The sequence below is a fragment of the Hyla sarda genome, chromosome 11 (assembly GCF_029499605.1).
Source record: "Hyla sarda isolate aHylSar1 chromosome 11, aHylSar1.hap1, whole genome shotgun sequence".
NCBI lineage: Eukaryota > Metazoa > Chordata > Amphibia > Anura > Hylidae > Hyla > Hyla sarda.
In genome coordinates, this window is record NC_079199.1 from 69,078,881 (window position 1) to 69,092,478 (window position 13,598).

At 44.6% G+C, this 13,598-nt stretch overlaps 1 protein-coding gene across 6 annotated transcripts in view; it reads left to right on the forward strand.

Annotated features, from left to right (window-relative positions):
* LRRC71 (leucine rich repeat containing 71) overlaps positions 1 to 13,598 on the forward strand; it is a 98,428-nt gene that overhangs the window by 42,228 nt on the left and 42,602 nt on the right. For 5 of the 6 annotated variants that reach the window (XR_008848837.1, XM_056546249.1, XM_056546250.1 and 2 more), the window contains exons 3-4: positions 3,014 to 3,049; positions 3,615 to 3,749. Coding sequence is in view for 5 of the 6 variants with exons in the window: in XM_056546249.1 (XP_056402224.1) it covers positions 3,014 to 3,049; positions 3,615 to 3,749 (171 nt within the window). In the remaining variant the exon portion in view is untranslated. The remainder of the gene's footprint in view (positions 1 to 3,013; positions 3,050 to 3,614; positions 3,750 to 13,598) is intronic. The other variant, XM_056546251.1, reaches the window with a different exon arrangement.

A 13,598-nucleotide genomic window follows, 5' to 3' on the forward strand; every position in this document is an offset into this window, starting at 1 on the left:
CAATACCTTCGGGCGAAACGGAACTGCTCTAATATGGAATCCTTTTTGAGAGAAACTAGTCTTCTATATCAAAGATTTAGAGAATGGAGGTATCCCAAGAAAGTGCTACATAGAGCTTTTGCAAGAGATCGTAATACCCCTAGAGAAGTTCTACTCAATTAGAAAGTAATTCCAGAATCTAAGAAACAAGTACGGTGTATTGGTACTTTCGACCAGAGTAATTAAGAGGTGATAAACATCTTATGGAAATGTTGGTCCCTGCTGTTAGCAGATGAGGACCTAAAAGAAGTGCTCACCCCTTACCCCTCGGTAACGTACAGAAGGGGGAACATTTTTAAAGAATATGTAGTAAAAAGCTTCCATGTCGAAAGCCCAACCACTTCATGGTTAAGATCCACCACCACCACAGGATTTTTCCCATGTTGAAATTGCAGTTTCTGTAGGATCATGCCAAAAAGAAAATATTTCATTAACCCTGTAGATGGTAGGAAATATGAGATCAGGGACTATATTAACTTCCAGACAACAGGAGTAACAGTGTACAACAGTGTAATTGTCCCAAAATATATGTAGGCAAGACAATACAGCAGCTACGTAGAAGGGTGTCAAAGCACTTGAGCACCATACATACAGGAGGGGATACACCACAGGCAAGACATATTTCTGCTTATCACAGGGGGAATGCATCAGATCTGCAATTTTGGGGTCTGGCGCGACCCGGGTAGGGACCAAGAGGCGGAAACTTGGATAGGAAGCTGCTTTGTTAAGAATCCAAGTGGATTCACAGACTACAAAGTCTAAGTCCAAGAGGACTAAATGAAGGTTTTAACTTCGTGGTATTTAGTTGAACTGACAGTTAGAAATAAACGGACAGAGTAATATGAATCAAATTACTCACACAGTCGCTTAAATGGGGTGATGAGAGTTTTTTTTTTAGAGTAAGAGACTTCATTGGAGGTGAAGGTGTAAAAGAGAAAGACATATGGAATGGGAAATATTAGTTGAGAGAGGCTGGATTTCATATACAACTGTAGTTTAACCCAATGCTATATATAGCAAAACAGTGTATAGTAAAAGCAGCTCACCCCTCAAGTGCTGCAAGCTGCTTCAGGGATTCAGCCTGGACAGTGCTGATAAGTAACGTAAAAGAAGGTAAGGAATATCCAGCGCAGCAGAAGCTCGAATGCATACATTTATTTCCGATACAGCAACATACAGGAAGAAAGACAGCAGTGTCGCTTTTCGATCGTCTAAGTGATCTTAGTCTACTGTCAGTATGACTAAGATCGCTTAGAAGATCAAAACGCGTCACTGCTGTCTTCATTCCTGTATGTTGCTGTATCGGAAATAAACTTATGCATTCGAGCTTCTGCTGCGCTGGATATTTCTTACCTTCTTATAAATTCTATATATAGAATGTATACCATGGGACGAAATTATAATTAACACAATGTAAATTGTATATTAATTATTATACACAAATTAATACAAAAATACTTACCTAGATACAATGGAGAGAGAAGGATAAGGGAATCTCTCAAATAAAAACAACAATAAAGTACAAAAATGGATTTAAAACTTCCAAATACAAAATCTGCGGTAATAAAATGAATATAATGTTAATACACTTTATGCATGAGTCCCTTTACAATTGGACAGTCCTTAAGTATACAGATGTGACACAGAAGTCTATAGATAATCAATAGAACTGGAGGAATATTAGCATCACTCTGGTATGCCTATTCACAATGATCCTACCCCTGAAACCTGTGAAAAATACATCTGTTTGCACACCAAGACACGTGCAGTCATGTGCAGTGTATCATTACAGACCGTGGAGAAATTAAGTTTTCGCGCACCGTGTTCTGTGCAGACATACGCGATCACGGCAGTGCGATTCTCCGGCAAAAGCATTAAGAGTTTGCGCAGTGACGGGTGTGCATCCAGTTTGACATCATGCAGACCAATGGAATGTGAACCCTCCCCCCTTCATGCCGTGATTGGTGTTTACCTCTTACATATAAGAGGTGGATGAACACATCCGTTAAGCAAGAGAATGTCTTGATAGGCTAAATCTGATATTTTGACACCAGATTGGCTACACAAACTCGAAACTCCCGTAGTGAGGTCATCCAGGGGAGGTTTTTAAAAAAAAAAACCCTGTCAGTGGCGTTGACATTCAGTCCCGGACCTCTTGATAAAGCCACGAACAGCCACGAAACAGTCGAGGGGGACCTGAACAATCAGCTTTTAACAAGCAGGATAGCAATGGTATAGACATGTCCTAGCGAGCTGCAGACGTTAGTGAATGTGTATAGAATACAGCTATACTTAACAGACCGGAGGTCTGTCTAAAACTACATAAAAAAATTTAAACTTCATGCTATACCTGTTTTTTTTATTTATTACATGGTGTGTGAGTTAAATAATAATAAAGTAAACAATTTTAAGTGGTGTGGGAAAATAGGGTTTTGTTGGACCACCTATTAGTTGGTCAAACTGATCAGCGTTCCCCGCACTACCACTGGTTAGTGTGGGGGGAGCGAGCTGACAACTGCAGCAGGCATGGGTCGAGTTGAGTATAGGGGATGTTCTCAACCATGTGAAATCTGTTCCCTAATGCCTGCAAGCTGTGATCAGAGGATACAAATGAACAAACATGCTACTGAGTAGGTGTTCATAATACAGTGATTATTAAGTGTAAGCCTGTCATGTTTAATACATTCTGCTAAACCTACCTTGTGTGATACAGTCTGCTAAGACGGTGTATGTAAGCCTATCATGTGAGATACAGCCTGCGAATAGTAGCCTAGATTTATTAAGCTGTCGGATGTGTTTAATTTTTGTCTCCAATCATAGATCATTTCTTTAAATGATCTATGGTTGATTGTTTTCTGTCTGAGATGTAAATCACACAAAGCACTCCCTTTTATGACATGATGAAGTTGCTGTTCTCATTTGCCTGTGCTTTCATATAAAGTGACGATACTAGTATGTCTTCTTCTCACTTTAGGCTTTGGTAACCAGGACAAAACAGGATTGACAGCTGGTAAGAACATCTTATTTACTAATCATCTTGGGTTTTGGGGAGCTCCAGTTTTAGGCAACTTTTCAAAAATAGGAACATTAAAGGGGTACTTCGCTACTCACCGGTTGAAACAAACGGTTCTGAACACTGGAGCCGGTGTCAGGAGCTTGTGATGGCATAGCCCCGCCTGCTCGTGATGTCATACCCCGCCCCCTCAATTCAAGTCTATGGGAGGGGGCGTTACACGAGGGGGCGGGGCTATGACGTCACAAGCTCCCGACGCCGGATCCAATGTTCGGAAGACATATATCTGTACTAACCAACCAGTAATTTACACAATTTTTTGAGTATAGGTACACTAGGTTATGCCCTAGCTGCAGCAGAGCTTCTTTTCGAGGAATACTTGGGTGCTTCATATCAAACGCTATTGAGGGATATGAAACTGTGAAGTAATAGTGGATTATGGAGGATTCCCTTATTTTGAGATGGATCTGCTTGTAGGGCTCCTTTATGTATTGCATTCTGATACTGTATAATATTTTTAATACATCTATGTAATACATGTACATGGCACCCAACTGTGCAGATGAATACCAGTGTACTGGTAACCTGGAACAAGATTTCACTGAGCTGTGTGGCCGCCTGGGCTATATAGAGATTCCTAAAGTAATCCCAAGATCACGTCCTCCGAGTACCCCAGCCTCTGATAAAAATGTGTTTGGTAAGTGTTATTCTTTACTAAGTTATGTACAATTTAAAAAATACATTAACTGCATTATGAGCAGATCACTAAATAAATATCCCAATTTTAAAGGGGATTTGACAAGACACAAAGGCTGTGCCAAATTTTTTGATAGGTAAGCAAAAGAAAGTTGTATCCCAAAGAGAGCTGCTTATGATATCCATGTCTGCACAGTAAGTTCCACAGCATTCTCCTGCTGGCCTGGAACAGCCACAACAGCCAGGTCCTCTGATCTTTCTTGCCCTACAAACTCCAAGATTTATTTATTTATTTATATAGCGCCTACAGATTCTGCAGCGCTTACAATTATGGGGTGCACACAAAGACAAGTATCAGACATAAAATTACACAATAACTATTCAAACAAGAGGTGTGGGGATATGTTGGGGATATGTTGGGGATATGTTGAGGATATGTTGAGGCCAATTAGAAACTGTTATAGGCCTGTCTGAAGAGATGTGTTTTTAGGCCACGTTTGAAACTATGGATGTTGTTGTTGAGTCTGAGGGATTGAGGGATAGCATTCCAGAGAACCGGTAGAGCCCGAGTGAAGTCTTGGAGACAGGAGTGAGAAGTTCGGATTATAGAAGATGTTAGTGTGAGGTCATTAGCAGATCGGAGAGAACGTGTAGGATGGTAGACAGAGATGAGAGAGGAGATGTAGGGAGGTGCAGCATTGTGGAGAGCTTTGTGTGTGAGACTGAAAATTTTGTACTGTATTCTGGACTGAATTGGTAACCAGTGTAGTGACTGGCACATGGAGGAGGCATCGGTGTAGCGGCTTGAGAGGAAGATGAGTCTGGCTGCGGCATGAAGGATGGACTGGAGAGGAGAGAGTTTGGAGAAAGGAAGGCCTATTAGTAAAGAGTTACAGTAGTTGAGGCGGGAGTGAATCAAAGCAATAATGAGAGTTTTAGCAGTTTCAGTAGTGAGAAACGGGCAGATTCTTGAAATGTTTTTGAGATGCAGGTGACAAGAACGTGAAAGAGACTGAATATGGGGAGTGAAAGACAGATCAAAGTCAAGTATAACTCCAAGACAGCGAGCCTGCTGCTCGGGAGTTATGGTAGTACCACATACCGAGATGGAAATGTCAGGGTTAGGTACAGTATCAGTTGATGGAGAAAAGACAAGAAGTTCTGTTTTAGAAAGATTTAGTTTCAGATATAAAGAGGACATGATGTCTGAGACGGCAGAGAGACAGTCACTGGTATTCTGTAGGAGTGCAGGGGTGATGTTGGCGGAGGAGGTATAGAGTTGGGTGTCATCAGCGTAGAGGTGGTACTGGAAACCAAATCTACTGATTGTTTTTCCAATGGGGGATGTGTAGAGTGAAAAGAGTAGAGGACCCAGGACCGATCCCTGGGGAACCCCGAAAGCAAGGGGAAGAGGAGAAGAATTAGAGCCAGAAAACGAGACGTTAAGAAGCGGCCAGAGAGATAGGAGGAAAACCAGGCGAGAGCAGAGTCCTTGAGACCGATGGAGCTGAGACTACTGAGGAGGAGTTGGTGATCCACAGTATCAAAAGCCGCAGACCGGTCCAAGAGAATCAGTAAAGAGAAATTGCCATTTGATTTGGCCGTCAGAAGATCGTTAGTGACTTTGGTTAGGGCCGTTTCTGTTGAGAGAAGGGAGCGGAAACCAGACTGTAAGGGGTCAAGGAGAGAGTTCTCGGAGAGATAAGGCGGGAGTTACATAGTTACATAGTTAGTACGGTCGAAAAAAGACATATGTCCATCAAGTTCAACCAGGGAATTAAGGGGTAGGGGTGTGGCGCGATATTGGGGAAGGGATGGGATTTTATATTTCTTCATAAGCATTAATGTTATTTTGTTCCAGGAATGTATCTAATCCTGTTTTAAAGCTGTTAAATTTTCCTGCTGTGACCAGTTCCTGAGGTAGACTGTTCCATAAGTTCACAGTTCTCATGGTAAAGAAGGCGTGTCGCCCCTTGAGACTAAACTTTTTCTTCTCCAGACGGAGGGAGTGCCCCCTCGTCCTTTGGAACAGTTTTTAACCTGGAACAGTTTTTCTCCATATTTTTTGTATGGGCCATTAATATACTTATATACGTTTATCATATCCCCCCTTAAACGTCTCTTCTCAAGACTAAACAATTGTAACTCCTTTAATCGCTCCTCATAGCTAAGATGTTCCATGCCCCATATTAGTTTAGTCACGCGTCTCTGCACCCTTTCCAGCTCCACAGTGTCCCTTTTATGTACAGGCGACCAAAACTGAACAGCATATTCCAGGTGAGGCCGTACCAATGCTTTATAAAGGGGGAGTATTATGTCCCGGTCCCTCGAGTCCATGCCTCTTTTTATACATGACAATATCCTGCCGGCTTTGGAAGCAGCAGCCTGACATTGCATGCTATTCTGTAGTCTGTGATCTACAAGTACACCCAGATCCTTCTCTACCAGTGACTCTGCCAGTTTAATCCCCCCTAAGACATACGACGCATGCAGGTTATTAGTACCCAGATGCATAACTTTACATTTATCCACATTGAACCTCATTTGCCAAGTGGATGCCCAGACACTTAGTCTATCCAAGTCATCTTGTAACTTATGCACATCCTCTATAGACTGTACCATGCTACAAAGCTTGGTGTCATCTGCAAAGATAGAAACAGAGCTGTTAATGCCATCCTCTATATCATTGATATATAAATTAAACAACAGCGGGCCCAGTACTGAACCTTGGGGTACACCACTAATTACCGGGGACCAATCAGAGTACGAATCATTGACCACCACTCTCTGGGTACGATCCATGAGCCAGTGTTCAATCCAGTTACAAACTAAAATTTCCAAACCCAAAGACCTTAACTTACCTGTCAGACGTCTATGAGGGACAGTCTCAAATGCTTTAGCAAAATCCAGAAACACTATATCCACAGCCATTCCTCTGTCAAGGCTTCTACTCACCTCTTCATAAAAGCAAATTAGATTGGTTTGACAACTTCTATCCTTAGTAAACCCATGCTGGTTATCACTTATAATACAGTTATCCCCTATGTATTCCTGTATGTAATCCCTTATAAGTCCTTCAAACAATTTACCCACAATGCACGTTAAACTTACCGGTCTATAGTTTCCTGGGGAAGACCTAGAGCCCTTTTTGAAGATTGGCACCACATTCGCCTTGCGCCAGTCCCTTGGCACAATACCAGACACCAGAGAATCTCTAAATATCATGAACAGGGGTACAGATATTACTGAACTTACCTCTCTAAGAACTCTTGGGTGCAATCCATCTGGCCCTGGAGATTTGCTTACATTTACTTTACTTAACTTACCTTGTACCATCTCTACATTAAGCCAGTTCAGTACATTACATGATGTGTTACCAGCACTGACCTGTCCAATGTCAGCTCCTTCTTCCTTAGTATATACAGAACTAAAGAACCCATTCAGTAGCTCCGCCTTCTCTTGATCGCCAGTGACAACCTCCCCTTTATCATTATTAAGGGGTCCTACATGCTCTGTCCTTGGTTTTTTTGCATTTATATATCTAAAAAAATATTTAGGATTAGTTTTGCTTTCTTTGGCCACCTGTCTCTCGTTTTACATTTTTGCTGTTTTTATTAAGTTTTTACAGATTTTATTAAGCTCCTTGTACTGTGTAAATGTTGTAGCTGACCCATCAGATTTGAATTTTTTGAAGGCTATTTTTTTGTTGTTTATTGCTCTTTTAACATCATTTGTCAGCCATGTAGGATTTAGTTTTAGTCGTTTATATTTGTTCCCCTTTGGTATATATTTAGCTGTATAGTTATTTAGAGTTGATTTAAAGATGTCCCATTTACCTTCTGTATCAGTATTTGAGAACACCTCCCCCAGTCTATGTCCTATAGTGAAGCCCTCAGCCCAGGGAAGTTTGCCTTTTTAAAGTTATATGTTTTTGCCTTCCCCGCCTGTCTTTGTTTTCTACATTTTTAAGTCAAAAGTAACTATATTGTGGTCGCTATTACCAAGGTTTTCCCGCACAGTTACATTACCAACCAGCTCTGCGTTGTTGGAAATGATCAGATCCAACAAGGCATCACTTCTTGTTGGGTCCTCCACAAACTGGCCCATAAAATTATCCTGCAATAAATTTAGGAATTGTCGCCCCTTTGTAGTTTTAGCCAACCCCGGACCCCAATCTATATCTGGATAGTTAAAATCTCCCATTATTACCACTGTACCTGCTCGGGCGGCCCTCTCTATTTGTTTATGAAGCCGAACTTCTATCTCTTCAGTGATAGTAGGGGGTCTGTAGATTACACCAAGTATTATTTTTTCAGTATTTCTCTCCTTTTGTAATTCTACCCACAGTGATTCCACCTCCTCAGAATCATCACACACTATGGCATCGTTCACACTGACTTTCATACCACTTCTTACATACAGACAGACTCCACCACCTTTTCTGTTCATTCTATCCTTGCGAAACAATGTAAACCCCTGCAGATTGACAGCCCAGTCATGCGAGGAGTCCAGCCATGTCTCAGTGACCCCAACTATATCAATATGTTCCTCCAGTATCAAGGCCTCAAGCTCCCCAATTTTATTTGCTAGACTTCTGGCATTTGTGAACATACACTTTACATTTCCATGCTTTATGTTATTGGGGTTAATGGGATTCAAGGGTGTAAGTTTTATTTTCCTATGAAGCCTATTCCTATTAACTATTCTAACCCCTCCCTCCGCTCCACCCCCAGGTACATTTATAATTCCCACCTCTCTATCTACACTATCTTCCCCCTCTTTGCTGTAGGTTCCCTCCAACCAAGTCCCTAGTTTAAACACTCCTCCACCCTTCTAGCCATCTTCTCCCCAAGCAAAGCTGCACCCTCCCCATTGAGGTGCAGCCCGTCCCTATGGTAGAGCCGGTAACCGACAGCGAAGTCAGCCCAGTTCTCCATGAACCCAAACCCTTCCTTCTACACCAGCTTCTGAGCCACTTGTTTACCTCCCTGATCTCCTGCTGCCTCTCTGGTGCGGCTCGTGGTACTGTTAGTATTTCAGAAAATACTACCTTGGAGGTCCTTGCCTTAAGCTTGCGGCCTAAGTCCCTGAAATAATTTTTAAGGACACTCCACCTACCTCTTACTTTGTCATTGGTGCCAATATGTACCATGACTGCTGGGTCCTCTCCAGCCCCGCCCAGCAACCTGTCAACCCGATCCGCGATGTGCCGAACTCGTGCGCCAGGCAGGCAACACACTGTTCGGCGATCCCGGTCTTTGTGACAGATTGCCCTGTCTGTCCCCCTAATAATTGAGTCCCCCACCACTAGTACCTGTCTGGCCTGCCCTGTACTCCTCCCTCCATCCTTACTAGAGCAGACACCCCCCTGGCGGTCAGAGGCGGTATCCTGCTGCAGTTCTGCTTGCTCTGTAATGGCATCCCCCTCATCTGCCAAGCGGGCAAACTTGTTGGGGTGTGCCAGTTCAGACTAGCCTCCCTGACACTTTTTCCCCTACCCCTCTTTCTAACTGTAACCCAGCTAACTGCCTGACTGTCCTGCAACTCCGTCCCACTGTCCTCCCCCACCTCTATTAACGAGAGTGCCTGCTCAGTGAGCACGAGACTCCTCTCCATGTTGTTAATGCTTCTCATTGTTGCCAGTCGCCCCTCTAGATGCAGGATCTGGGCTTCTAAACGGACAACTAGCACACATCTCGCACAACAATATGCACCCTCAAACTGTTGTTCAAGGATTGCATACATTGAACAGGATGTACATTGGACTGCATTTTCCAACATGGAGGCCATCTAGTTATGGGTATTTCACAAATGTATAGGCAAAAACAGACAGTTAAAATTACACTTAAAATTTTTTGTAGACCTTGTGGGTTCAGAGTAGACCAAGCGTTCCAGGAGTTTGGAGATAAAGGGGAGATTTGAGACGGGTCGATAGTTGGCTGCACAGGATGGGTCCAAAGATGGTTTTTTCAATAGTGGGGTTATGATAGAGTGTTTGAAGGAGGAGGGAAAGACCCCAGAAGAGAGGGAGAGGTTAAAGATTTTAGTTAGGTGACAGCTGATAGCAGGAGAGAGAGACTGGATGAGGTGTGAAGGCATGGGGTCACTAGAGCAGGTAGTGGGGCGGACAGAGGAGAGGAGCCTGGAAACCTCATCCTCCATTACAGGCTCAAAAACTGAGAGTGATGAAGAGGAGACGTGGCTGGGAATTGGATCAGAACTTTTAGGGGACTGGGAGAGGATTTCATCACGAATGTCATCGATTTTAGTTTTGAAGTATTTGGCCAGGTCTTCAGCACAGAGATCAGTGATTGGGGTCTGTACTTTAGGCCGAAGGAGAGAATTGAACGAGTCAAAAAGGTGTTTTGGGTTGTTAGACAGAGAGGAGATGAGGGAGGTAAAATATGTTTGTTTGGTGAGATGAAGAGCGGTCCTTGCCTTAAGCTTGCGGCCTAAGTCCCTGAAATAATTTTTAAGGACACTCCACCTACCTCTTACTTTGTCATTGGTGCCAATATGTACCATGACTGCTGGGTCCTCTCCAGCCCCGCCCAGCAACCTGTCAACCCGATCCGCGATGTGCCGAACTCGTGCGCCAGGCAGGCAACACACTGTTCGGCGATCCCGGTCTTTGTGACAGATTGCCCTGTCTGTCCCCCTAATAATTGAGTCCCCCACCACTAGTACCTGTCTGGCCTGCCCTGTACTCCTCCCTCCCTCCTTACTAGAGCAGACACCCCCCTGGCGGTCAGAGGCGGTATCCTGCTGCAGTTCTGCCTTCTCTGTAATGGCATCCCCCTCATCTGCCAAGCGGGCAAACTTGTTGGGGTGTGCCAGTTCAGGACTAGCCTCCCTGACACTTTTTCCCCTACCCCTCTTTCTAACTGTAACCCAGCTAACTGCCTGACTGTCCTGCAACTCCGTCCCACTGTCCTCCCCCACCTCTATTAGCGAGAGTGCCTGCTCAGTGAGCACGAGACTCCTCTCCATGTTGTTAATGCTTCTCATTGTTGCCAGTCGCCCCTCTAGATGCAGGATCTGGGCTTCTAAACGGACAACTAGCACACATCTCGCACAACAATATGCACCCTCAAACTGTTGTTCAAGGATTGCATACATTGAACAGGATGTACATTGGACTGCATTTTCCAACATGGAGGCCATCTAGTTATGGGGATTTCACAAATGTATAGGCAAAAACAGACAGTTAAAATTACACTTAAAATTTTTTGTAGACCTTGTGGGTTCAGAGTAGACCAAGCGTTCCAGGAGTTTGGAGATAAAGGGGAGATTTGAGACGGGTCGATAGTTGGCTGCACAGGATGGGTCCAAAGATGGTTTTTTCAATAGTGGGGTTATGATAGAGTGTTTGAAGGAGGAGGGAAAGACCCCAGAAGAGAGGGAGAGGTTAAAGATTTTAGTTAGGTGACAGCTGATAGCAGGAGAGAGAGACTGGATGAGGTGTGAAGGCATGGGGTCACTAGAGCAGGTAGTGGGGCGGACAGAGGAGAGGAGCCTGGAAACCTCATCCTCCATTACAGGCTCAAAAACTGAGAGTGATGAAGAGGAGACGTGGCTGGGAATTGGATCAGAACTTTTAGGGGACTGGGAGAGGATTTCATCACGAATGTCATCGATTTTAGTTTTGAAGTATTTGGCCAGGTCTTCAGCACAGAGATCAGTGATTGGGGTCTGTACTTTAGGCCGAAGGAGAGAATTGAACGAGTCAAAAAGGCGTTTTGGGTTGTTAGACAGAGAGGAGATGAGGGAGGTAAAATATGTTTGTTTGGTGAGATGAAGAGCGGAGTAATAGGATTTAAGCATGAATTTATAGTGCAGATAGTCTGAAGAAGTCTTAGTTTTCCTCCACAGACGTTCAGCACACCTAGAGCATCTCCTGAGAAAGCGGGTTGTTAGCGTGTGCCAGGGTTGCTGCCATCTGTGTCGAGAGGTTCGTGTTTTAGAGTGGGCCATTTGATCCTGGGTAGATCTATGGTGTCATGGTAATGTTTTGGCTGCTAGATTAGGGCAGGAGAGAGAAGAGATTGGTCAGATTTCCCCTCTTTTGACCCCATTTGCTCCCACTTAGATCAGTGGGAGCTTTGAATGTTTTTTTTTTTTAGAGACACCCTCTCCTTGCAAGAGATTAGTGAACTGTTGATACGTTAATGGGCACACCTCCTTCCTGAGTGTTCTGGCTTACTTGGTTGCTCTTAGGGTGCATACACACCACGTTTTTGAAATACAGTTCCCGTATATGTTTTCAATTTGAAAACCCTTACGGAACCGTATTGAAAACCGTATGCATTAACCTCTTAAGGACACAGGGCGTATGGATACGCCCTGCATCCCGAGTCCTTAAGGACGCAGGGCGTATCCATACGCCCGTGGGAATTCCGGTCCCCACCGCTAGCCGGTTGGGGACCGGAGCCGGATGCCTGCTGAAATCAGCAGGCATCCCGGCATATCGCCCAGGGGGGTCATTATGCCCTCCCATGTCGGCGATCACCGCAGATTGCTGGACAATTCAGTCCAGTGATCTGCGGCGATTCCGGGTCAATCGGGTCTCCAGTGACCCGGAATTACTGGCTGTTCGGGGCCGTCTCTGAAGTGGCACTGGTGCCACCTCACGATCGCCCTGATTCGTCGGCCGGATTACCGGCCGACCAATCAGGGCGCCTGCTGCGGGCGTCACTCCCGCACCCGCTCCCCCCTCTTCCGGAGGGCGTGAGCGGGTGTGGGAAGACGACCCCGGGTGCTGGGGACCCCGATCCCCGGCGTCCATGTTGGGATCGGGGCCCCAGGAGCGACGGCGGCGGCGAGGGACAGACTGTGATGGAGCAGCAGCAGGAGGTGAGTTACAGCCTCCTGCTGTTGCTTAGCAACAGCTCCCAGCATGCAAAAAGAAATTTGAGGAAACAAAAAAAAGAGAGGGCAGCACCTCGTGTGATACCGTACAAACAGAGAAACCCCAGGTGGATCCCCCAGCAGGGTGTACTCTCACCTGGTGACCCTCTTGGGGTTAAGCGTATCTTCCCGTTTTAGGGGTATTAAGTGGAATCCGTGCTGCAGCTGAAGGTGCCTAGACCGGTAACCTGGGAAGGAACCCGTAGAGTACTTGGATGAGGAGAAAAGAGGAGGCCCTTGTGTCCAGCGCTGCTCGGTGCCAAGGATGGTTCAGGCAAGATATACGTTTAAAAGAGGTTTATTTATATGTCAAATAAATAAAACTATTAATTAAAAGTGCATGCAAGCAATAACGCGTTTCGGGATCAGCATATCCCTTCTTCAGATTGCAGATGTAAAAATGATGAAGCTGAACATTTAAATAGGCGCCAGACCGGTATTCCAGGTCAGAGGGCGTGTATCTGACCCGGATCCTGATCGGCGTGACGTCTTAAAAAATTTTTTTACCATTAAGTCGGCACATTAAAAAGAAAAGAAACAAGATACACGGGGCATGTATTGTAGGAATAGGTGTGTATCTAAGAACAAAATATCACAGTGAATTAGCTTTTGGGTGAAGTGTATATGAATGAGTGCTAAAAGCGCATCCCAAAGGGAGGCTTGGAGCGCATCAGTCAGGCAACATAGTCTGGTGTGATTGAAGTCAGGTGAAAGAACTTAATGCGAACTAGTTTTACTGGGGAAATGTAGGTGCGCGGGGTACATTTGAAAAGGCCGGATAGATTGAGAAACGTATGCAGCCAATGGAAGTTGGTGGGAGGGACATAAGTGGAAGAACAACAACCAATCCAGTAGCAATACGACATAATGTCAAGAAAAATGTAAACAAAGGTCACATGTTTGGTGTGTACCAATCAGGGATGAAGTCTATGAAAAAAAAAAA